Source organism: Strongylocentrotus purpuratus, unplaced genomic scaffold (genome assembly GCF_000002235.5).
Source record: "Strongylocentrotus purpuratus isolate Spur 01 unplaced genomic scaffold, Spur_5.0 spur5_scaffold_19, whole genome shotgun sequence".
Classification (NCBI taxonomy): Eukaryota; Metazoa; Echinodermata; class Echinoidea; order Camarodonta; family Strongylocentrotidae; genus Strongylocentrotus; species Strongylocentrotus purpuratus.
Window position 1 is genome coordinate 15,357,439 of NW_022145604.1, and position 26,179 is coordinate 15,383,617.

A 26,179-nucleotide genomic window follows, 5' to 3' on the forward strand; every position below is an offset into this window, starting at 1 on the left:
CGGAAAACAAATTTCTAGTTTTGTGTGAAAAAATCATTTCCTCTTTTCATGCAAAAACTAATGGTCTTCGGGATTATACGGAGGTTATTTGTTGGCACGGAAAAACAAATTTCTAGTTTTGTGTCAGCAAATCATTTCCTCTTTTTATGCAAAAACTAATGGTTTTCAGGGTTACACAAAGCAATATGGAGAGAGAAAGAGTGGGAGAGAGAGAAGGAACATGAGAGTCAGAAAGAGAGACACAGAGGGAGAGAGAGAGAGAGAGAGAGAGAATTGAAGAGAGGAACAGTTCAGTGTGAGATGATCCATATACAATTTCATTCAAAACATTGCTTTGTAATACACTGCAAAAACCAGGGTGTTAAATATTCAACACCAGCATGGAATAGAAAAATATCAACACCCTTGGTGTTCATTTCATGTCCGATTGGCGAAAAATAACACCAACGGTGTGAAAATATTCAATTACAGGCTGATGGTGTCATATTTGGTGTTATAAAATCGCACATGCGCATAAGCTAGAGAATTCGACGAAAATCATTGGACGAAAGTTGTCATATGATCCGATATGCGCCTCTGCAGCTGCGCGCGCACAGCTAGACGAGAGCATGTGGCTAGAGAATTTCACTGGCACTGACTTGAAGTCTTGATTCTGGAGTAGTAATTCTTCAAATTAGGCCTAGATTCTAGATGTGAAGTGATCGAAGTGCATGCAACCATGCCATTAAGCGTCAGGGTCTGTTCAGCGGATCGAAGTATTAGAAAATACCTGCCTATAGATCCAGAAGACACAGTAGGATTCTTTGAACTCAGTAAGTGTACATCATGGTTCTTGTTTGTTATAAACTTTTATAGATCTAGCCTATAGTATTACGTGTTCGTCAGCTGGCGCTAGCCGCGCCTGTCGTTGGGTAGCCCAGGCCTAGAGGTCTAGGCCTACTATGCCTTGGCTGTCCGGCCGGGTTGGGTATCCGGTCAGCATGATGCCATTTAATATTTTATGGATTTCTGAAAAATTATCATTGATAAATACTCCAAAGGGCAAACATTCATGATAGATCTAGGTCTATATATTGTTATTTAATACATATTTGTTTCAAAATGTAAAGGAAAAATCAGTAGATCTAGACCTAGTCTAGGGCCTAATCCTGGGTTTTTGCAAAAATATCAGGTCTAGGCTAGATCTAGATCTAGATCTAGAAGTCTAGACTAGATCTAGACTCTAGATTTCTAGGCCTAACAGTTAGATCTAGAGTTCTAACGTTAGATCTGCATTGACATTAGGCCTAGATATCTAGATCTAGATCTAACGTTAGATCTAGACTAGATCTACCCCATTCATGTAATAAAAAAAATGCAAAAATAATAAACATGGAAATTCAATCTCTAGATCTAGATCTAGATCTAGACTATTTGTAGCGCACACAACAGTCCAAACTCCACCCCCGGTTGAGCTTGATGTCCCATTTAACAGTTTTAGGGTGTATTATAAAATGGCTCTAGATCTAGCCTAGTATTTTAAGCATCGTGATTGGTCAATACGCGTCACATGGCATTGACAAATTTTTGATGCAAGCACGATTTTGCAGAAATGAGTGCAGAAAAAGCGCAGTAAAAAGTTATATTGCACGGTGCGTACGCGTGACCATGGGGATCCAGTGCGCGCGCGTACGCGTAGTACTAGTACGCTCCCTCGAGTGCATTGTAGGCTATAGGCTACGCGTAGCTAATATTGTACGCTCCAAGATCCACCATGATCCCCAGCGCAGCGTACGCGTTAGCTCTAGCTAGAGCGGGGTATTATTAGAAAGCAAATTTTTGTTTTACTTTTGCCTTGGATTTAGACCCGTTTTGACTTTTGGATTTTATAATGAAGCCAGGAATTTCAGCTGTCTGATGTAGACTCGTCTCTAGACACCCTATGCATTTTATTTTTAATCAAACAATGAATCCTGTAGACTTTTTGGTAAGCCTGCAAGGTCTTAGACCCTCATTTTATTTCTAGAACCAACATAACTCTAGATCTAGATCGAACTCTCGTATACTTAAGATCTAAACTTTTGTTTGTTGCTGTTTGTGTCGCTATTTTATAAAACAAATAACGCACTTGACCCTGTTGTGCGAAACGTAAATGCAGTGTTCGCTCGGTTTCTTCAGATGGTTCGCACTGTCAACTCGCCGCAAGCGGCTTGTTGCACAGAGCGGCACCAATATAAAGAAACCTCGCGCGTACTGCATTCACCGCTATTGCACTCTGGGACGTGCGTTATTTGTATACTATAGCACAGTTGGGCTTGTAGCAGCAGTTTTTGCAGCATTCGTTTATTATGACTGAGCCATCAATCTGTAAGAAACTGAAAAGTGCACTGTGATATTTATTCTCATTTATTTAATCTCTCCTACAGTCAGAAGAAAATTCCACATAAGGGATGGGGAAGATCTCGTACTTGTGGATGAACAAGAAGGGTTTGGTATAGACGATGACGTACTAGGAGATGTGGTGACCAGCAATCCCACAGTCAGCCTCATGGTGCTAAAAGAAGATGAAGAATGGTCTGGTAAGTTTTGGATAAAGTGCATTATAATACAAAATTGCAAATCCCTGCTAAATGTGATATCATCAGTAGCGGATTCAGGATTTTAAAATAGAGTTAGAGGGGTGCAAAGAGCATATTAAAAATAAAGAGGGGGCGCAGATCACAATTTAACCTTAGTAATGTGTATGTTCACGAGGTAATTCTCAAAATATAGAGGGGGCACATGCCGGGTGCGCCCCCTGCTGGATCCGCCACTGATCATTGTATGTGCATGCATGTTAAAATGAGTCAGCGTTCGTCTGGTAGCAGGTACAGTGTAGGCTTGTATGCTGTATAGAGTCTAGGGAATTAACATTTTGCTTTTCATAAGCAATAAATGAATGTGCAGTTCAAATTACAGGCACAGGTCTCAAAACTTGGTGGAGGAAAAAAAAACCTACCCTTTTTTGATGACGTAACCTTGCCACAAGAGCCGTGATTTGTGGGCGGTCAATGATCTAAATTCGAAGTCTAAAGATTATAAAAATTACAGATTCTTACAAATTGAATTTTTTAACAATGCAAACTTGCATTTAAAAAAAAAATGTCTTTAATTTAAATTGTGACCCCACCGAACAAATTTGAGGAGGGGACTGTGAAACGGGCGCCATACTTGTGTGTTTCTGTGCGTGTCTGTGTATGATCTTTGACCTTTTGCTTCAAAATCCTACAAAAGGCCACTCCTATGCCATTTCTCATCTGATTTTGATTCTGTTTGCTTTGTGTGATAGCACGAGGTGAGGGCTATTGGACCCATAGAAACCAATAAGTTTAATGGTTTCAATAGGGAAAGGGAAATAAAGGACCCATAGAAACCAGCAGAAAGGTTATATTGCTCCAATAGAAATCCAACACATACTTCTGTTGGTCCATTAGAAATCCATCAGAAAATTTTTGCTGATCCAATAATAGGAATCCAACAATTTCTTTCTGTTAGTCTTATACTTATAGAAAACCATCATGAAAGAATTCTGTTGGATTATATTGGACAGACCTATTGGTTTCATTGGGAACAGTCCAATGGAAAAGTAATTGAACATTTCTAAATGCTAGTATTATAATTCACTTAGACATGAATGAATGCATCAATTAACAAATTGTCCATTAAAAAATGCTCAAGTATTATAAAATTAACAAATGTGTCAGACCAATATAACTTAGCTGGTTTCTGATGGTTTTAGACTAATAGAAATTTATATGCAGTTGGACCTCCCTTATCCAGTCTCCTTTATCCAGATCACTTGAGAATTTGCCTATTTTACTCAAATAATTAGCGGAACCAACAAAGATTTCAAGCATACTCGTAATATCGCAAACTATTTGGGTTACTTATATACATTATTCCCAACATTGTTATTACACATTCAATTCAATTTTTCATGATCAGAAACATGCATTCATTCAAACTCGGCAACTGCATGTTTTGAATATAGGATTCCCTTATGCATGTTAGTGCTGATCCCAAGTGTGGGGATAAAGGAGGCCCAACTGTATTCAATTCTACCAAAGTTTAAGATGCCAGTATTCATTGTTTTTTAACAGTGCTCATGGCTTTATATCTTTTTTTCTTTATTAAAGGTTCAGATGTACATAGCATCACAAGTGCAGACACTATCAAGGTGGATACCAGCTCCTCTTCCCTGAGTAGCTCAGAATCTGATTCAAGTTTTTGCTCCAGTAGAAAGAGGCCACGATTAAATGCCCTCAGTGAATCAGGTGCAATCACTGACAACTCTTGTGAGGTAAGGTTAAGAAAAAATTGTTTGCTTCATTTCAATCTCAGCTATCATAATCAACATAATATAAGGGACTCATCACCTATACGGATTTCATATTATTTAAAATTGAAAATGATATTGGGAGAAAAAAAATACATCTAGTGTAGTTAGAACTAACATTGTAAATTAATATTTCCTGTAGTAAGGTTTTTGTAATGGTATAGGTTAACATTAGGCAACTAATTTGATTTCTTTTTTGGTACATCTAAGCTGACGACTCCTGTAAGATATTGGCCATCTTTTTTGCTTCGTCATCTGTCATAAGTTTTCCATAAACTTTTACAGTTTCATTTTCTTCCAATGGGTGGTATGATTTCAAACAAATGATATTATGTCTAGAGGTTTAAATTGAATTGCCAAATTTTATGAAATGTTTTAGAAATGGGAAAGAGAAATGAGGTAAATAATCATCGAATAATACATCTCATGATCTGGTTCCATATAGACCTCTGAGGGTATCAAGGAAAAGGACTAATATCAAAATTAAAAAGTTGAAGATGAGATGCATCGATTGTTACATAACCTTTATTGTAGTGTTCATGATGATCCCAAACATAGAATAGTTTCCTGCTGTATTGTTTGTGGATATGAAAGTAATGAACACTGTTCAGGGCACTTTAGACGGTCTCCCCATGGCATTGGGCTTGCATGTCTATATTAAGTAGAAGGAACTCGCATTACAATAAACACAAATTTACCTGTAGCCTCATGTGTCCCCTCGTGTGTGTGTATGTGCGTGTGTGCATATGTGTGTTTGGGGTGTTTGTGGGAGTGTGTATTTAACAATATTTAAACTATTTCAAGCTCTATAAATAAATATATTATTATTTAGAATTTATGATTATTGGCCATATATCAATTTTAATATCATAATGTACCTATATAAATTCATAGTCATTCATAAAATTTCGTGCCCTTAGAAAGGTCAGTATGAATTAAAGTGCCTGAAAGTGCATTATAAACTCAATATGTTTATTTATGACTTAATGGGATGATTTACCTGTTTGCAGTTTGTACAAGAAATTTTGCGGCACAGAGGTGATGCCATTCTCCGAGAGTATGAATTGACTGGAGCACTTCAAGATAAAACTAGACGGCAGATGATTAACCTTTTGGTAGCCCACATGCAAGAACACTATGGGTAAGTGCCAGCAAATTTTCTTTTATGATTGTGTAAATGCACATAATAATTATCAGGTACTACCAATTATGTGAAAAGAAACTGAGGTAACATGGTCAACTTTAAAGGAATTTGTTGTCTCTTCAAAATCATTTTTCAAAATATTCATTTTTTATGCCTCCGCCACCGTCAGGTGGTGCCGGAGGCATTATGTTTTCGGGGTTGTCCGTCCGTCCTTCCGTCCGTGCGTCCGTGTGTCCGTCCGTGCGTCCGTCCGTCGGAAACTTGTTACCACGATAACTTCAGAACTACTGGACGGATTTTTACCAAACTTGACACAAGTATTTATATACATGTGAGGATGAACTGATTAGATTTGGGGTTTAGGGGGTCAAAGGGCAAAGGTCACAGGGCCAAACAAAAATTGTAAAAAATTACCCGAAAAAAGCTCGATATTGCTATAACTTCAGACAAATTGAACTAATTTCTTTCAAACCTAGCTCAATTATGTATTAGCATGGGAGGAAGAAGATTTTGGGTTCACGGGGTCAAAGTTCATAGTGCCCAAAATTTGTAAAATCACCCAAAATGTTTCGGATTTCCAATGGCATGGAACAAGCAATAATATCTTTCTGATCGCATGATGGCAGAGGCTTAAATTTTGACCGTGCGTGGTCGAAGATTCATCTAGTTTTAAATGTGATTTGCACATGATGGTTATCAGGTATTACCAGTCTTGTGAGTGACATTTTTGGGTCATTACGTTAAAATAGATTAATGCCGTAGATGTTAGCGGCCTCATCGTCATGAGGCCTCACTTTATAAATGTATTATGAACTAACCATGTGATATTTTGAGATTTTAAAGTAATAAAAAAATACTAAACTATAGCAAATTATATGATGCAGACGAGACCACTAGGGGTATGCTACTTGTTATCAACATACTAAGTTCTGTTTTAATAGAGCCAGTCATGAGTCCATATGACTGTAATTCTCATACAGGAGATGTGCTTTCTTATTTCACAGCAAACATCCAAAAGCAGCTATGAAAACCAAATATGCCATGGGGATAGTGAATCTGTTTCCAAGACTCAAGGATCCGTTTACTAGCACAGGTCATGTAAGTATTATAATCTGGGCCCATATTCAAATAAATACTTTGACTAAGTAAGTTTTTTTACTAAGTATTTTGGCTAAGGTATTTACTTATTTTGTATTCAATTCAGTTCTTAGCATTTTACTTTAGTAAGTCAAAATTTAAGTAAAATACTTATTGAGAGGCATTGTGACATCACGATTTTGTGACCAAATGATGCGCAATCAACACATTGCACCAAAAATGCGCTACTTCATAATTCTCCGCAGCTGAGAGTGACTGCGCACATACATGTAAGCCTTCATCTACCAGTTAAATTTGTAAATGCTTTGGCTTAAGTCTCCTCTAGAGGTGTCTTAAATTTAAAGTAAAATACTTAGCCAAATTTATGAATTGAATACCAAAATCTGCAAAGTATTTTATCCGAGCAAAAATCTAAGAAAAAATATTTATTTTTCTGACTGAAGTATTTAATTGAATATGGGCCCTGCATGGTCCTCTCTGATAAGAAGGTATTGCATTCCATTAATCAAAAGAAAACTTATGATACTCTGATAAGATAAAAATACCCTCAAAATCTCTCTAAATTATATTCTGAGAAGAATTTTTTTTTTTTAATTTTATCTTGTGTAGGTCACACTCCACCATCTTTGGCACAATATCCAATAAGAAATGTATGATACCATTCTACTCTCCTTCACAACCACTCAAAACTCTTTTTTTCTTGAAGTGGGGCAGAGTGATGGCTGCTTCCTTGTATCAAAGTCAAGATGCTTGCATTATATGACACTAATGCTACTTTGCTAAAATTTCTTTGAAAACTACAATTTCTCATCACATCATTTTGTGCATCATTTCAAGGTTAATATTATCAACAAAAAGCTTATACATACATTTTCAACCACGCGGTCAAAGATTCATCTCGTTCTTTCACTTTAGGAAGCTTATTTTGATGCAAGAAGTAACACGGGATTCCTGGCTGCTAGAATAAAAAATGTTAACCGCACAACAGAGGAGAAGACATCCAACCCATTACCCAAGCCATCAAGCAGAGATGGTGGTCCTGGGAAGGTCCGAGAAGGTGACCAAGAATCTGCTCCAGGCTGCACCTATGATGAAGACCTCAACTGGTTACGACACTGTCCAACATTAGAACGTGATTCTACCCTGGTTGTTGAAAAGATGAAATCCACTTTTCCTGTTAGACAGCATATGGTCAGGGACGGACGCTCCGCATCGGATATTTTGGAACAGTTTCCTTTTGAAACTGTTCCAGGTTTGGTAAGTGTTACAAAAAAATTTACTCCTAATTCTTGATTTAGCCTCTCAGGCCTAAGGCAACAAAATTATGTGTATGGGAATTAAAGCATCAGAATTATTACTTGGCACTGAGGCATCAAATTCATATTTCTCTGTTTTATTATATATGTTTGAGATTTTGAAAATATCAGTCCGAAGATTCTGCCAGTTTTATCCTTCAATCTGTATCTGTATTTACCGCATGTGACTGTCTGTTGGTGAACAATCACCATTACTGGTTGTCATGTACCTTTGGACAGTGAGCATCAACATGAGTGATATCTAGCAAATCTAATCTATTTCAAAGGTCCAGCAAGTTTCATTCATGTATGGATTTTGTGTAGAGAGACCTTCAAAAGTACTTCTTAGTGGTTGCTATTCAGATAAATATTTGAAGAATCCCCTTTTCCTGGATCTGGGGTGTGTATATATGGGGGTCTGAGCTTTGACGGTACCTTATTATATTGCTGATTTAGTCTAACTGGGGTATCTATACTGTAAAATTATGCATAGTTTATTTTTTCTCTCTTTTCCCCGTTTTCCTTTTACATGTATTCTTGCAGATTGAGGTAGATTTTCGGAAACTTTTTCCTGAAAATCACTCGCGTTTCCTGACCAAATGGCCCGAGTTGAAGCCCAAGGTTGTTACACTTGCAAGACAACTTCTGAAGCAGAAAGGAAACTTGACAGTGATGGAGCTTCTGTCATCTTATGACAGTTCTGATCAAAATAAAGAAGGTATTTTTGCACATTCCCTTGAATGCACCCTCCGATGTCATAAAGGGTGGAATTCTTGATGGTGGTTTATTTGAGACCATGGATAAACCATTGATAGGTTAGTTTAAATTTGAGCATATATGTGCTTCACACAAGCATGTTCATTGGACAAGTTTTAGAATACATGCAAATCTAATCCAATCCATGGTTTTGAACCAAGTTTAGACCTTGGTCTTAAACCACCATTGAGAATTCCACCAAAGAGCTTGCAGTCTCATTAAAAATGTATATTAAGGGACAAGTATGCTGAAATCACAAAAAATGACCCATCCCAATTAAAACAATTCCCCCCCCCCTTTTTTTTGTCAACTCCTCCAACAAATTATATTTATCTGGAAGGCTGGGATACAGTAGGGTTATTGGGCATCTCAAATAATGTGGACTCTTGTTGCAATGAGAATTACAAAAAATTACATTACATGCCCACTTGGCAAAGTTATTTGTAGTTGGAACATGCTCTCCATAATTCTTTTATTATATTAATTATATAATTATGAAGAAGAAATTTATATAATTATGAAGAAAAAAGTTTGTTGCATGGCCCATTGTGGAATCTTTATAAGGATTATCACATTGCCAATCATTACTTTTGAAATAGAATGAGCTTCTGTTTTGAAACAAAGCATCATGTTTATATGTTCACTTTGTTATTTTTCTTCCTCAGATATGATATGCATGGCTTATTATCTTATAATATGAACTTGAATCGACCCCACAGGACCCTGCATTTACATATTAGCAGCTTGCTTGTGTTTACTCTGTCTTTATTTGAAGATAAATGCTTTAGAATTCAGAAAATCATGATATTTTTGTTTTTCTTCATTAGTTAACTTTGAAAAATATGGTGGCCCATAGGGGACATATTTGATAAATTGTTAATTGCAACATTTGATTCCAGTATTGATGCAATTTTTGTGATTTAATCATGAAAAGGATGTCAAATTGGGTAGAAGCATGTTAAATTCAGTAGAACAAGAAAAAAATTGTAAAAAAAAAAACATGAACTTATGCTACTAAAGAGTTTGTTATATATGTGTCAACAGAGAACAATCTAGGTTAGGTGCTTTGCCATGAATGTTGCCTTCTCCCATGCATAAATATCCCGTTTATTATTTTCCTATTGATTTCTTTTTTCCCATCCCCCTTTGTATAAATTCTCATAAGAAAGAAGAAGAAGGCGTTGCTATAAGTGTCAGTAAAATTTCTCCAAGGGTGCCAAGCTGGCATCAATTGGATTTTTGGTTTAGTACCCCTAAACTGCATTAACAGCCACTTGCATGCTTTGGCTATAATATTGATAAGTCCTCGACTATATACTTATTTCTTATAATAGTTTCTTGTTACAGGCTATTTTGATTCAAATTTTAGCAGGTCAGTTTGTAATTATTTTGGTACATTTAACTTCTATTTTTCACCTTGATCAACATGTAAGCCTGTTTAATAATAACCATTTTCATTTTGTAATGCACAGGATGGAATTCCAGCACATCTGCTATCCTCCTCCTCTTGTGCCTATTGCCTCCTGCAAGCCAAGGGAAGTCCAAAGCTGCGTCAGCAAAAGTGTCCATTTCTTCAGCTCTCTCGAGGGTTATTCAATTTCAGAAGGTATTTAGCTTTTCATTACGAAAGAGAACTGTAAATATTAAGTACCGGTAATACCCTGTCACATAAAACACATTCTTGCTGCATTAAAAAAAAAGTTTCAGAAAGCATCGTGATGTGTGTTCAAAGAGAACAATTATATTGGTTTATGATCTCTTACATGAAGAGGCTTAGACTGATTTGGACAGAGAAGGTGCTCGAGAAATTTAGGCCTATTCAAAAACTTCACCCGCCTTGAAATTGGTCGGAGTAAAATAAACTAGAACAGTAGACATCAAGATTTGCAAACAAATACTAGGAACATGTTGTGTATGAAAACATAGTAACAACTTGTGTGATATATCAGGCATGTTGCCTTTGATTTTCACAGCCCTACATGGAGAATCAATAAATGAAAAGGAATATTTCATGCCACAAATTTGCTGCAAGTTAATAATAGTGCAGAAATTGCAGTATCTTTATTTTTCGTACTCCTTTTGTGGAAGTTGAAATGTCTTGACCACATTAGAAAGACCCTTTTTAATCATATACATAAAACAAGCTTTGAAAGTACTTGCATTTTTACCCCTCTACAGGGTAAGAAAAATTGTATTTCATTACAAAAAATATCATCTGATATTTTGATGTTATATCATTTGATGGACCAATTCCAATTCTTTTCTTTGATGTAAATTTGATTTGGTTTTATGTCCTACATTATTGTCCAATAACCCTTTTGTAAAAACACAATTTCCCCCAGTACTACATGTAAGGCTGTCTTTTAAAAATGTTGATCGAAATATGTTGTTCATTGAAATGCGTTGAGTATTGAAATGCGTTGAGTGCTAGTTACATTCTATACAAATAATTTGTTTTCAACACAGACAGGAGGGAGTATTCAAGCATTCCTCGACAACACAAAAGAGACCAAGAGTCAACCGTTCCTTCTGGCAATTGGCAATTCCAAGGCCCGAATCACCAACTACATGATCATTGTGGATCACAAGGCCATTCCATGTTCGGCACGCACGGTCGAAGCAGCAGTAGATTTACTCTTCAAGACCCACTTTGTCTTTGGCCTGCAGTACTGCTTGTCTCTGCGGCAGTTCTGGACTTTTGTCCAGACTGCCATTTTTTAAATCGATATCGGAGTGTCCCGGGAAACACCAAGAGTACGTGAAATTAGATCGAAATTGTTAGCACCATGATTTGCTTCAAATGCCACAAACAGTTTGCAATACCCAAATTGGTTCAACATTTGAGATTGAAACATGGAGTTATTGAAGATGGTAAAGAAGTATTGACCTGTGGGCAGGGAGCTTGTGCGAGAACATTTCATACTTTTCGAGGATTTCGGGGACATTTGCAGACTCACCTTAAAACCGATTTTCCAGATAATAAAGAGCAGTCTAATGAAAATGATAAAGTGAGTGACTTTCCTGAAGAAAGTCTTGAAAGTCTTCAAGAATACAATATTAATAATGATGAGATTGTTGAAGATCAGGATGTATATGAAGATGACATTTTATCTGTAGATACCTTGAACAGGCAGTGTGTAAATGTAATTTCAAAATTTTCAGCAAATAGTGCAAACTCTGGAAAAGTTGTAAATGATGTAGTAGAAACAACCAGTGCGATTGTAGGTGATGTAGTAAAAAGTGCATCGGCAGCCGTTACAGCTGCTTTCTTAAAACATAAGCTGCCTATAGAATCCGAGGCTTATAAGGAGATTCAAACACATTTTGCTATGCTTGAAAAGCCCTTTGAAAATTTGAATTCAGAATATAAGCGGACAAAGTATTGTGAATCAATTGGACTTGTTGAACCACAAGAAATCAAGTTAGGCATCCGATATGATAGTCGTCTCAATAAAAGAACTAAGCAGTATGAACAGATTGCTATTGAAGATACATTTGTTTACGTTCCCATTTTAGATTCTTTGAAGCAGCTTTTAAGCAATAAAGATATATTGCATTTTGCTACTCATGACCATAAGAGCACAGATGGTGTAATGAGAGATTATTGTGATGGTTCACAATTTGAGAAAACCCCTCTTTTCCATGAAGATGAGAATGCCCTCCAAATTCACTGTTTTTATGATGATTTCGAGACTGTGAACCCCATTGGTTCAAAAACAAAAATTCACAAGATAGGTGCTTTATATTTCATTTTGAAAAATCTGCCACCAAAGTATAATTCCAATCTTTCCAATATCAATCTTATAGCTCTATGGTATGCTGAAGATGCCAAGAAATATGGATTTAATGCTATTCTCAAGCACATTGTAAAAGACATTAATATCCTGTCAACAGTTGGCATTGCTCTCCCTAATGGAATTGTGAAGAAGGGGACCATTACTCAAATAAGTGCTGATAATCTTGGTGCTAATTCCCTACTGGGATTTGTAGAGAGCTTTTCTGCTCATTATTACTGTCGATTATGTGTTACAAGTAAGGAAGAGGCACAGAACAAATTCAAAGAGGTTTCAATGGATATGCGCACCAGGCAGACTTATGAGCAACATTTAGAAGAAGCTGAAGCTCAAACTACCCAGTCACATGTGTTTGGAGTGAAACAAAAGACTGTATTGAATGATTGTATTTACTTTCATGTCTTGGCAAACTTTTCACTAGATATAATGCATGATCTTTTGGAAGGCATAGTTCAGTATGAGCTGAAACTTGTTCTAGAGTATTTCATATATGAAAGGCAACCGCCCCTCTTGTCCCAAGATGAACTGAATCAGAGAGTCGCCAGCCATTGCTTAAACCGTACAGATAACAAGAACAAACCATCCTTTATTAAACTTAGGTCAGCTAGGAATGATGTTGGACAGAAGGCTATGCAAGCATGGTGCTTGATTCGAAATCTGCCATTCATAATTGCTCAAGACATTGAAGAAGGAAATGTCTACTGGGAATTGCTACTTAGATTACTAGATTGTATGGACATTATTTTTGCTCCTCAATTGACAGCAGGCTTGATAGCCCAATTGTCTATTCTTACTGAAGAACATCACACACATTTCCAGAAAACCTTTCCTGACAGAAGGTTGTTGCCAAAACACCACTTTATGGTGCATTATCCAACGTGTTTGAGAGAAGTTGGGCCACTCATACATGTATGGTGTATGAGGTACGAAGCGAAACATCACTATTTTGGCCGTGTTGCAGAATCTGTGCGTAATTACAAAAACATTTGTAAATCACTTGCCAAAAAACATCAGACAGCACTAACGTTCCATCTTCAGTCAAACCATCCTTTGGAATATCTGGAGGTTGGGCCAGGTAGTTCACTACTTTTGTCAGATTTAGATGAAAATATTGGACAGATTGTGCAAGAGCAAATCCAAGTAGAGGATCTTTCTACTGAATTATTTGATGCCAACTGGGTTAAAGTACATGGAACACATTATCAGTTGTCACTTCTGGTCTGCCATGATGTTAGCGAGCTTCCTCTGTTTGGTCAAATAGAGCATATCATTGTACACAATAGCACTGTATTTTTTGTACTTGTCCAATTAGATACAGTGTATTACAATTCACACTATCATGCCTATGCAGTAGAATTTAGTTTTCCACGTTGTCATGTAGTGAAGAATCAAAAGGAACTTGTTGACTACAAACCACTAGATTTGATGACAACTTTGTCGAAGACAGACTCGAGGAAGTATGTAGCACCAAGGCATGTACTTTTTAAGTAATTTAAAGCTTTCAAGCTAATGTCTGGTTTTGCTTAGTGGTATCAATTGGTTTTAAAAATAATTTTGATCAATAATATTTTGGACTCTTAATTGTTAACATCTTTAAATTGGTTAATTCGAAACCAAATTGAAGTCAAATAGCTGTTGTATATTTTCTTTTTTTTTCTTACAAGAAAAACAATTCTATGATGTTTGTGCATGAAAGCCAGTGAACTAGAAGTGCATGGACTGATTTTTGTTGTTGTTGTTTATATCCTGTTGGAAAAACGAGCAGCGAATTAGTTGATATAGAAATGCATAATTTTACTTTTTTATTTTTTCTCCCAGGAGTAAAATGGGAAATACATGTTTGTAAACAGAAAGCTGTAAAAGAATGTTCACCTATATTAGAATGAATGTGGAATTTATAGTGTTTTTTTAATGTTTTTGAAACATTTGTTTAACCCTTTACAAGCAGTGAAGGAGATAAAAATCCCCTGAAATAATTAAATCATCCTGAATCTCAATGGTTGCAGGCCTGTGGTAAAAAAAAATCTTGTTAAACAAAACTGCTGGATAAGATTTGTTAGTTTTGCTATTGTTCTTGAAGGCTGCTTCCTAGCATAAGACATTAAAAAGCCTTACTATAATTAGTCTGCGAGCACAGACCATTGGCTTCGGTTTTGCAATTTGCATAGTGCACGATGTAAAATGGAATATGTTTGTAAACAGAAAGCTGTAAAAGAATGTTCACCTATATTAGAATGAATGTAGAATTTATAGTGTTTTTTCAATGTTTTTGAAACATTTGTTTAACCCTTTACAAGCAGTGAAGCTAGGAGATAAAAATCCCCTGAAATAATTAAATCATCCTGAATCTCAATGGTTGCAGGCCTGTGGTAAAAAAATCTTGTTCAACAAAACTGCTGGATGAGATTTGTTAGTGTTGCTATTGTTCTAGCATAAGAAATTAAAGTCATACTATAATTAGTCTGCGGGCACAGACCATTGGCTTCGGTTTTGCAATTTGCATAGTGCACGATGTAGAGTCTGCATTTAGAGACTACATATACACATACAGTTATGCTCCCTTTAAGGGATCATGATATGAGTGAAAGTAGTCTCTGACTGCAGACTCTGAAATATGCACTACGAAACTTGCGAAAAACCGAAGCCGAGAGTCTGCCTGCAGATTATACTAGCAGTTTCCAAGGTTTTTTTTTTTGGGGGGGGGGCACTCTGTATATTTCATATGAAAAAGATTCTGTGATATTTTCCTTCAGCATGCATGTACTAGGATTCAAGGTGAAATGTGTCAAAATTCTTATTAGCTACATAATTCACTCTGATGTAGAAGCATAATGTTTGTTGTTTTTTTTGTTTTGTCTTCATTTATACATGCATTTTGCATCCTGTTTAGTTTCTATTTATTAGAAACGACTTTGATTTTTCATTCCTTGAAAGGAATTATGACATTGTTTAAAGTTTTTATATTGGAAAATTTTTAGTTACTTGTTTCATCCTTTTTTTTTTTTACTTATAAGGGTGGATTCATAATAACAGATTTTGAATGATTTTTAGTTACTTGTTTCATCCTTTTTTTTTTACTTATAAGGGTGGATTCATAATAACAGATTTTGAATGATTTAAAAAAGTGTGTTTTGTTGTATTCAGACAAATGAGTCACAGATTTTGAATACATGACAAAAGGATTTAATGTTGAACCATACAAGATAAAAACGCTAAGCATCATTGATTTCAACATGAATGAAAACAAGTTGTTTAATTTATTGATTAAACAAGCACCATGTGTTTTTGTTTACGAAAAAAAATTGTTTCTTTTCACTTCTTGTGTGTATTTGAATATTTTCTGTGCATGTGTTAAGATGGAGTGAGCTGGAATGAATTGTTGGTGTTGAAAGAATGGTGTGTTGAGTTTTTTAAACACTGAGACTAGCATTGAATTGCAATACCAAGAGTAGAAAAGTAGTAGACCTTTAGTGTTATATAACACCAAAAATAGGATTTATTGCAACACCGAAGAATGGTGCTGGATTTTATATTAACACCATAAATAGAATTGGATTGCAACACCAAGAGCAGAATTATACTATTTAATTCTAGAATTGGTGTAAAATAACACCAACAATAGAATTGAAGTGCAACACCAAGAGTAGAATTAAAATTATTTCATTCCAGGCGGTGGTGTTAAATAACACCAGAAATCAGATTCATTGTTACACCAGAAAATGGTGTAGGATTTTATATTAACACCAAAAATAGAATTGAATTGCAACACCAAGAGTAGAATTGAATCATTCAAATCCAGACCTTGGTGTTAAATAACACCAACTGGTGTTTTCCGATATAGATACCGGAATGGTGTTAATATTAACACCTATGGTGTTGAATTTAACACCACTGTTTTTGCAGTGTAGGAATTATTATTATTGCACCTGTGCTTAGTATTGTTACATAACATGTGAAACATTATTATGCATGCCAAAAAGACAACTGTGTGCTAATACATGATAGATGGTAGATACACTGTACAATTGAACGAAGAAAATTGATGTCAGATAGAAGAGGCGAGAAGAGAGACAGGTAAGAAGAAAGAATGAAAAGCGGAGAAAAGGAAAGAGAGGAAAATCTAGATATCCTTTCCAAAACAATGTGGTCCCGTGGCTTGACACCCCATCTAGACGAGACTTTTTGTCACTTTTGTTTGTAGTGTGTGTGTTTTGCAATGTCCATTCATACTATTTCCTATCGACAAAGTTGGGTGCATGGGCAGGGAATTATAGATGGGATGAAATCGACCCAACATTGGGATCTGTTTATTTTTAGAGGGGGGGGGGGGGGGGTGGTAGTGAGCACTAAATTTTTTTGGGGGCCCTCGAAAATTTGAAAAATCGCACTCCCCCCCCCCCCCTTGAGCGCCAGGGGAGGGGGCCCATCTCCAAAAAAAGGTAAAGTTAACGTGTTTTTACACTTTTTTTTCCCAGGGGTGGGGGTCGGGGCTCCCCGGGCCTCCCTGGATCCACCACTGACATAATATTCAAGGACACCATTAGGAAGTTTTTTTTCCACACATATTGTCTTTCGGTCTCACTGAGCAAGTCTTGTAAGGTCCTAGACGAGATACATTTATCATTTTAGAGTTACTTCTTAAAATAATGAAGTACATCTTCTTTTCGTATTTTCGTATTTTCAAATATGTATGGTTTCCATGCGTATGTCTTATAAGAGGCTCATCTTGATTATGCTACATGTACTGTATTAACCTTTTTTTTCCTTTTCTTCCTTTTGTTATTTTATTGTTCTTCCTTTTCCTTATTTCTAATTCTTATCCTTGTCTTTATTCTTCTTTTTCTTTTCTTAAGTTGTTATCCTTCTCATTCTGTTCTTCCTTCTTTCCTCATGCTTTCCTTCGTTATATCATTAAAAAAAAATGTCTACTTTCAACTTCCTTAATTGTCTAAATAGTTATGCTTCTTTCTTGTTATTATGACTAAATTAGGCTTCTTTCAATGTTTAATAGTGAACAAAAGAGATGGAGAAGAAGAAAAAATATCCCAACGGGGCCACCCCTGGAACTACATAGAACAACTTATGTTTTCTGTTCGTCAGATTTTTCTGCTTCTATTGAAAGGGTGGACATCCCTTTAAGTCCTATCCAAGAGACTTGGTAATGAGGATTTGAAAAGATATTCTCTGCTAGCCTCAAGATAAGCAGCAACAACAATGATGGCAGAAAAAAAGCAAATGGAATACTTACAGGGCTCAAATTAAATTTTTGTCCACGGGGGCTCTTCCAAAAAATCAAAACAAAAACCCGTGAACCTTCTCACGAGGGCTCTTTTAGTGCTGACGGGGGCTCTTATTTTAATACAAATTTCCATTGGATTGGTACCCATGAAACTCCTAAATTCCTTGGTATTTTATCATTATCATTTATTTAAGTCGGCATTCTCCCTCTTAGAAATTTACTTGTTACATAGATGTATAATTTTATCCCCGTGATCAGTGGCGGATCCAGGGGGGGGGGGGGGCCTGGGAAAAAAGAAGGGGGAAAAAAAGGGGGAATTTTCTTCTTTCTTTTTTTGAAAAAAGAAGTGTTCCTTTCCCACTTGTATCACAGAGAAACAACAGTTTAAGTTAAGTCTAACGTTAACGTTAATTTGTTATTAAAATGTAGAGTACAGCCCTTGGCCTTAGGCCTAATTTAGGTCGTAACTGTTACTGTTTGAAAATCTAAAGTAAAATTAGACGGTTTTCATGGTTAGACCAATTAAGTAATTGAGAAAAAAAAAGTTTACCCGTCACTGAGACCAGGTCAATCAATCTTCTGGATCCATTATTATGGTCTGACGTTAGTAGATATAAGGTAGATGCAGGCGCGGATCCAGCGGGGGTGAGCGGGCCTTGCCCCTTCCCCCCCCCCTTCCGCAAAAGAGAGAGAGAGAGAGAGAGAGAGAGAGAGAGAGAGAGAAGGAAAAGAGGGAAAGGGAAAAAGGAGAGAAAGGGAAAGAAAGAAGAGGAAGAAGAAATGAAAAGGGGGAAGAAGGAGATCGGGGGGGGGGGGGCCGGGTGAAAGGGCCTTGCCTCCCAGGCTTTTGCCTCCCCCAATAAAACAAAATAAGAGAGAAGGAAGGAAGGAAACGGAAAGAAAAAGGGAAAAGAGGAGATAAAGGGAAGGAAAATTGAGGAAGAAGTAAAGAAAAGAAGGGGGATATCATGCAGTTGCAATTTTCCCGCCAACAAGTTGCGGATGGGGGTGGGTCAAAAGGCCTTTGCCTCCCCCCGCCCCCGCTAACAAAAAAGAGAGAGAAGGAAGGAAAAGGAAAAAAGGAGAGCTAGAAGGGACCAAAAAAGAGGAAGAAGAAAAAAAAAGGGTGAAAAGAATTTTGATGCGGTGTTCGAGTAGAATTCTGTGAGATGATGATATACTTTTTCGTAGCTTGATGTGACGAAGTGTCTCTATCCAGATATCTGTTGATAGTATTATAGAATATAGAAGCCTGATATGACCTTCTGCTCGTAACCGACAAGTCACCGCATTAAAATTAGTGTTCAACAACACGATGGTGGATGAAACTTTCTAATATTCAAAGATATATGACCTTCAGACCATATTGTTTCATTATTTTTTATTCAATCAATCAACGTGAAAGAATTGATTTATCATCGCACTTCAATTTATTATTTCACCTTCTAATGTACTTTCATTCTTATGCATCACGAAAGAACACTGAATTGGATTCTTCAATGTTTGTTTTGATTAATTTCCTCCCCTTTTCTTCTCCCTGTTTAATACTGATAAAATTTTCAATTTTTCTTAATCAAGGCAAAATATTATTTTTATATTTTCTTTATGCAAGACAGGGAAAGAGAGAGAGAGAGAGAGAGAGAGAGAGAGAGAGAGAGAGGGAGAGCCTGAGAGAGTGAGAATTTGTTAAGTGAGAATTATCGAGTACAACTATGAATTGCATCCTTTTCAATATTATTCAATTCGCTGAAAATATTCAGAATATGAATATGATAAATCCACATAATACACCAACGCTGATCAACGCATCCAACGCTCCAACCATAGCCCATATGCCAATGCACCATATTTATCAAATATGAAAAGATTTTAAAATTAAATTTGAAGAAAAATCAAATTTACAATGCACTGACAGGCATCAGTTGAAATCATGATTTCTCTGTGACTGGATTAGCACTAGTTTCTGAGGGACCAGTCACTGAAGAGGAGATAAAGAGAAGGAAAATTGAGGAAGAAGTAAAGAAAAGAAGGGAAATATCATGCAGTTGCAATTTTCCCGCCAACAAGTTGCGGATGGGGTGGGGCAAAAGGCCTTTGCCTCCCCCCGCCCCCGCTAACAAAAAAGAGAGAGAAGGAAGGAAAAGGAAAAAAGGAGAGCTAGAAGGGACCAAAAAAGAGGAAGAAGAAAAAAAAAGGGTGAAAAGAATTTTGATGCGGTGTTCGAGTAGAATTCTGTGAGATGATGATATACTTTTTCGTAGCTTGATGTGACGAAGTGTCTCTATCCAGATATCTGTTGATAGTATTATAGAATATAGAAGCCTGATATGACCTTCTGCTCGTAACCGACAAGTCACCGCATTAAAATTAGTGTTCAACAACACGATGGTGGATGAAACTTTCTAATATTCAAAGATATATGACCTTCAGACCATATTGTTTCATTATTTTTTATTCAATCAATCAACGTGAAAGAATTGATTTATCATCGCACTTCAATTTATTATTTCACCTTCTAATGTACTTTCATTCTTATGCATCACGAAAGAACACTGAATTGAATTCTTCAATGTTTGTTTTGATTAATTTCCTCCCCTTTCCTTCTCCCTGTTTAATACTGATAAAATTTTCAATTTTTCTTAATCAAGGCAAAATATTATTTTCATATTTTCTTTATGCAAGACAGGGAAAGAGAGAGAGAGAGGGAGAATATGTTAAGTGAGAATTATCGAGTACAACTATGAATTGCATCCTTTTCAATATTTTTCAATTCACTGAAAATCTTTATTTTATAATTCCACGGAGGCGATTTTTAATTTTGCAATCGCCCCCGTGGACAACCTGATTGGGGGCGATTATGGAGCTCACGGGGGCGAATCGCCCATCGCCCCCGTGTATTTTGAGCGCTGAATACTTATAAAATATATATTGCATCAAAGAAAAGCATGTATATGTATAAAATGTGTCCGTAACATCCTACAGGATTTCATACATAAGTTATTTTGGACAACTTATGATACGAAACGAGCTACTATTTTAACTTATTAATTTTATACATGTCTGTAAGGGACCCCACTGGAAATAAGCTCTCGAGCTTTCGTGGGTTATCCTGTTCAAGCTGACTTTTTTTTATCTGTTATTATTGTATATTGTTGTATGTTGGAAGCTTGTCGAATAAAAATCAATCAATCAATCTACTTGTTATTCTTCTTCCTCCGCTCTATCAGAGATCAAGCATACATACTGCACGTCAGACGTACGAAAGGGGCGCTTTACAAAAAGGAATCGCAACGACAAATGGCGACTTGACAACGGCAAGCTGTTCTCTCGTACCGCACAGAGCCGTTCATCATTCAGAGTTTGTGAATGTGAGTGTTATTAATTTTCTCAATATGTAATTCCAATCCTTGTTCATATTTCGTCGATGTCATATCTCAGATTTTATTGAGAGCATCGAGTCATATTGTGCTATTTAATTTCCTAGCCGCGTACAATACGCATTGGCATTGACTCTCTATGCTTTGCTGGAGTGGCTCAGCTCAGCTCAGCTCAGATGCAATCACCGGATCGTGCGCTGCCCCAATCGCCTTGCGCCCCGGTGCGATAGGCGTTGCCGTTCCGCGGATACCGGTAGAAGTTGAAGCTCCGCTGAGCTGAGCTGCAGCTGTGCGGCGTGGTTGTGTTTATGTTTAAAAATCCTGAGCTAACTCGTTAGATGTGATCCTTGTGGCTATATTGTGGTTTGGGAGACCACTCGTTTGTATATGCAAGTACTCACTTGTGACTACTCAGACTAGTCTACAGCTATAGTACTAGTACTACTAGATCTAGAGTCAGAGTGAGAAGTGAGAGTCAGACTCAGAGTGAGGGTGAGACTCTTTAGTGGGATGATGAAAAAGCAAGGGCGACACATCGACACCTTGCCGATATCTGTTTGTTAAAGGCACCTTTCCTTATCCCTAGTGACTAGTCTCTAGTTGATTCCGACAAAAATTGGATGAATATTGCTTATGCTTTGTTTGTTTTTGTTTTTGTTTGTTTGTTTGTTTGTTTGTTTTTTTTTTGGGGGGGGGGGGGCTATATAGACCCTAGATAGAAACATTGATAAGTTTTGAAATTTGAAATGTATTATTCTGAGTTTAAATGTTTTTTTCTCAATTATCCAACCATACAGTAATGGTGAAAAACGATCGCAAAGGGAAAATTATAAAATCGTTCAGACACCCTACTTTGATTAAAGTTGAAGTGTTAATGCAGTGACTGCAGGCATGGCATGTGTGGTTTCACCGTGATTTTGCGCCCAAGAGTTCGCAATCGCGCATTTAACATCCTACATGTTTGGTGAAAGCTCCTTGGCTCTGCTGTGTTTGTGCTGAGTCAACACGAATGATGTGATATTACATCATGGTTTCTAAACCCATTTTTTCGCAATCTCTTGAAGGGAAAGATGTAAAAGAATACTTTTTTTGAATATTTTAGGACTTTATTTACCTGTTATTGTTGTCATTTGCAAATTTCTTTTATTTGAATGAAAGGTCTCAGTCATTATATCTTGCTTGTATATTCTTCACAGATATATAGCTGCCATGGACCGTTAAACCAGTTTGTGTCGACACTCGAGTGGTTATTGAACCAGCTTCTCTGAGGACTCTATCATGTCGTCGTCTCTCCAGCAGTCGCTATCACCACGTGTGATACCTCTCCTGAAAGACTCGCAGCAAACACCTAATAAGACACCACATGCTCACATCTCCAAGTAAGTTCAATTGCAAGAGAATCATACTCTGTAGTTCAGTTGCTCCCCAGGGAGTGGAGAATGTGCATATAAATTGTGTGTGGTTAAGCCTGAATTCGATGACCGGGGCAATAATATATCTGTGAAACGCTTAGACACATCATTGTATCAATGTATTGGGCACTATATAAAAGCGAAATATCAATATTTGTTATTTGTAATTTTTTTATAATTTTATGTTTTTTAAATATTTTTATTATTTTTATTTATTAATTTATTGGTTTAAAAAACAGGTCAAAACCAACAACAAAAGATCTATTATCTAACCTTCTCACCAGGTAACTCATAAAAGAAATGTAATGTTAGAGTTTCAACCTTTGAATGATTGAAAATGCAGCTTGATGTTTCTGGAACAACAAACATACTTCAGACCCTGTCTAATAGAATATTGGATACAACGATTTGAATGCATTTGATTTCTTCTTTTTCATCTTTGAATCAAACAAGTTTACTATCACAGCATGAAAGTCAAGAGGTAATGTTGAAGTCATGTGTGTCTACAACTTCTGTTCGTTGATTAAACGGATTATTTCAATCTTGTTTATAGTTGCTGTTCAACTGTATGTAACCGATTAATAATAATAATAATGATAGGCATTTCTATAGCGCCGTCTATCTCGATATTCTATTCCGATGCACACTGATCATTACCCCGGCTTTATAGCCTTCCTGCCTTTACAGTGCTCTAGCATTTCATGGAAATAATTCCTGCCAGGTATCCATTTACCTCACCTGGGTCGAGTGTGGCAAATGAAGATTAAAGTCTTGCCAAAGGACATTAGTGCATGAGAAATGAATAATTAAAATTTTTAATCTACAGTTTAATTTCTCGAATATATCCCCAGCCATAAACTTTTATGTTTGTTGAATTCCTACAGGTATGCTGACCCTAAGCTGCTCTCATCAACATGGGCATTGGATATCAGAAAGGAAATTGACCAGCTTGAGGGGAATGGTCAGCGGCCGGACAATTCCTTGGTCAATGACCTGATCACAGAACTCAGTGCTGCATTCATATCAGCCTTACAGAGGAACAGGTAAATAGTTTGCTTGTTTGTTTGTTTTACCTGACCGCTAAGAAACCATGTGTTTGCTTGTGAGGAAGCGACCAGAGGGCGACGGCTTTAAAGCCCCACTGCCCTACTTGTAGCTACTTGCTCCCTCTATATAAAAAACTTTCCCAATCGGTGCCTGTTGGTCCCCCATGATCCTCTATTTCTTATGTTATTTGAGAGCTGAGTTGATGAGAGAGCCCCCTGTCAGTGACCTCACTGTGCGGTATAATCCCTCCTGGCCAAACTAGTGGAGATAAGCTTTAAGTCTCCTCTGAGAGACTTAGTAATGAGGAATTGAGGATTAATGCTTTACCAACGGGCACTAGAGCATCGACTTGGTTTTGAACCCGGGACCTCCCGGTTATGAGACTACTGCTCTCACAGAGCCATGGCGCCATTGATAGTGAACCCTTTAGCTTTAATATGTCATGATGGTGACTCCATAATTACTCTGGCGTTTGCTCTGTACTTTGTTACGTCAAATATGCAGGGAAGATGTGCAGTTAATATAAAAAAATAATGTTGTTTAAAAAAATTTGTGGCTTACACCCAGAAAATAAGATTGTTTTTTTTTTCTTTTCTGACTTGTTTTCAATTACAGATCGATCAGTCGATCTTATTTACTGGGAGTAAGCCACAAATATGTTTAAACAATTGACATTTCTCCCAGGAAGCATTACATTTACACAAAAATAATAAAGTATTTCATAAACATGTATAGATGAATTTAATCTGCATCATAGGTGATTACAGAAATCAACAAATGTTTGAAGAACTTGAATTTTTCTTGACCTATTTTTGTGTGATCAAGATTATGAAAGTCCCTTGGGCTTTTATTGAAAGTGTAGTGAAGTATGGTAAATAAGTAAAAATGAGTATTTTAGTTTGTGCAAATTTTCTTTAATTTGGACCAGTCGGAATCAGTGGCTTTACCTAGCAGAGGTTCTAAGGATGTGCATGCCGTATTCTCAATACCTACAAGATGATGACCAGGTATGTATTTTTTGCTATGCGAAAAAGACATTTTAAAGTGACTCGGTTAACATTGCCTTAGATTCTGAAACAAAATCCTGGATTTAGCTCATGCTGCAATCATAATTATAAACCTTTAGGTCAGTCAGGAATCCAATGACTTTTACAAGCAGATCGCCTGTCTGATTATCAAGATATTTATGATTGGAAATTTGAAATTTCATTCTTTGTTTTCCTAACGGTTTTTTATAACACTACAGTCTATTGGGGAAAATGAGTATGGTAAAACCGGTCACTCAAAGATTTTCAATTTTTTGAGGCAGTTCATGATCATTTTGAAGCGCTATTTTTTTAAGGGCTTGAATATTACACCATATCACAGACACTGATAACACGTAGGGCCATGCATCTCAGATTTAACATTGTTAAACAATGCCTTTAAAAGGCAATGTAATGGGTAAATGTCAATTTTCCTTCTAATCATAATCAGTTATCTTATTTACATCCGGTTATTAGAAATGAAACTTTGCTGAAGTTCATTTAGTTTCATCCTGCTGGATGATCAAATTACAAGAAGCAAATTTTGCAAAATTGCAATAGTTTAAGGTAACAGTAGGTAAATTTGGGTTTTTCTTTTTGTGATTTTTTTCTTTTACAGAAATGTATCAATGAAATCAGATTATTTAAATCTTGCACCTACTGAACCTTTCATGTTACTTTATCTAAATGACTCGACCAGAATTGAAGCCTTGTTTGATTCAAAGATTACTTGAGGGCTTCCGATAGATATTAGACCAACTAAATTGTTTAAAGTAGATATTCATTGATTTTAAAAACTAACTTTATTTTCATTATTGCAAAGTTGAAACTTTGATTAGACTAGGTTATCAAAATTCAATGCTTGGAAACATTTGAAGTAATGATTATTATAAATTAAAAAACACTTAAATACAGCCCCGGCATAGCACCTGAAGAGCTCTCCGAACGCTGCTGAGATGTGTGAGATCACAGTATGGACATGACTTGCACAAGCAGACGATGTCCCATGACATCTCACACATTTTCAGTGCCTGCGTTTTCATCCTCTCTTGAGTTCTTTCTCTTACTTCATTACCATCAGGCTAAATGTATAATCTATTGCCTCACTCTAAACCCCGCGCATGGTTTTATTTTGATGAAAAATGCAGCGATACAAAAATTAAAGAATATGTCGCTTGTAAACAAAATCAGACGCCATTGTATATTCAGCTGCACACACTGGGGTATGTTCGGCGTTTCAAGAGGGAACAAATGCCGTCCATAATATCATTCCGGGGCTTTTCAATTTAAAGGTCTGGTTTCTTTGATTGTTAATTAACCCCTATCCTGTGTATTTACAAGCAAAAGATTTTAGTTATCAGCATCGGGTCATATCCCCTTTTGAATGGTTTGACATGCCATTACATTTGTATACACTAAACTCATTATAATTTGAGAAATAATAGCTTTGCAATTATGTTCATTCTCTATTGGATGTCGTCTGCTTGGGCAGTGTTGGTCCATATAGTGACGTCATTAAAACATTGTTATTTTTCCGGCGAATCTCTCGTATATCCAAGCTGCTATGGAGGTGGTTGTATTTGTATTTTTTATAAATCACCCGATATGTAGTTGACCTAAAACTTGTACGATGGCCAT

The 26,179-nt window shown here is 36.6% G+C and overlaps 2 protein-coding genes across 2 annotated transcripts in view; both read left to right on the forward strand.

Annotated features, from left to right (window-relative positions):
* The first annotated feature begins 335 nt into the window (after nt 1–335).
* Nucleotides 336–15,743, forward strand: LOC115926060. Its single transcript, XM_030990402.1, has 9 exons — nt 336–812; nt 2,406–2,558; nt 4,155–4,318; nt 5,365–5,495; nt 6,503–6,596; nt 7,512–7,853; nt 8,435–8,609; nt 10,120–10,253; nt 11,114–15,743. Exons 1-9 carry the CDS (start codon nt 719–721, stop codon nt 11,366–11,368), a joined length of 1,542 nt encoding a protein of 513 aa, XP_030846262.1. The 5' UTR covers nt 336–718; the 3' UTR covers nt 11,369–15,743.
* Nucleotides 15,744–20,956: 5,213 nt separating this feature from the next.
* LOC100890248 (dynein heavy chain domain-containing protein 1) overlaps nt 20,957–26,179 on the forward strand; it is a 58,492-nt gene continuing 53,269 nt past the window's right edge. The window contains exons 1-4 of the mRNA XM_030989800.1: nt 20,957–21,048; nt 22,254–22,436; nt 23,354–23,512; nt 24,445–24,523. Of these exons, the coding sequence (XP_030845660.1) occupies nt 22,336–22,436; nt 23,354–23,512; nt 24,445–24,523 (339 nt within the window). The 5' untranslated portion in view covers nt 20,957–21,048; nt 22,254–22,335. The remainder of the gene's footprint in view (nt 21,049–22,253; nt 22,437–23,353; nt 23,513–24,444; nt 24,524–26,179) is intronic.

What these genes read in the sequence shown, in the direction of transcription:
- LOC115926060 (XM_030990402.1), top strand. Translation starts at nt 719, where the DNA reads ATGCCATTAAGCGTCAGGGTCTGTTCAGCGGATCGAAGTATTAGAAAA. An exon ending in AGAAGATGAAGAATGGTCTG is followed by an intron (nt 2,559 to 4,154) that starts GTAAGTTTTGGA and finishes TCTTTATTAAAG; the next exon opens with GTTCAGATGTACATAGCATC. An exon ending in GGGTTATTCAATTTCAGAAG is followed by an intron (nt 10,254 to 11,113) that starts GTATTTAGCTTT and finishes TTTTCAACACAG; the next exon opens with ACAGGAGGGAGTATTCAAGC.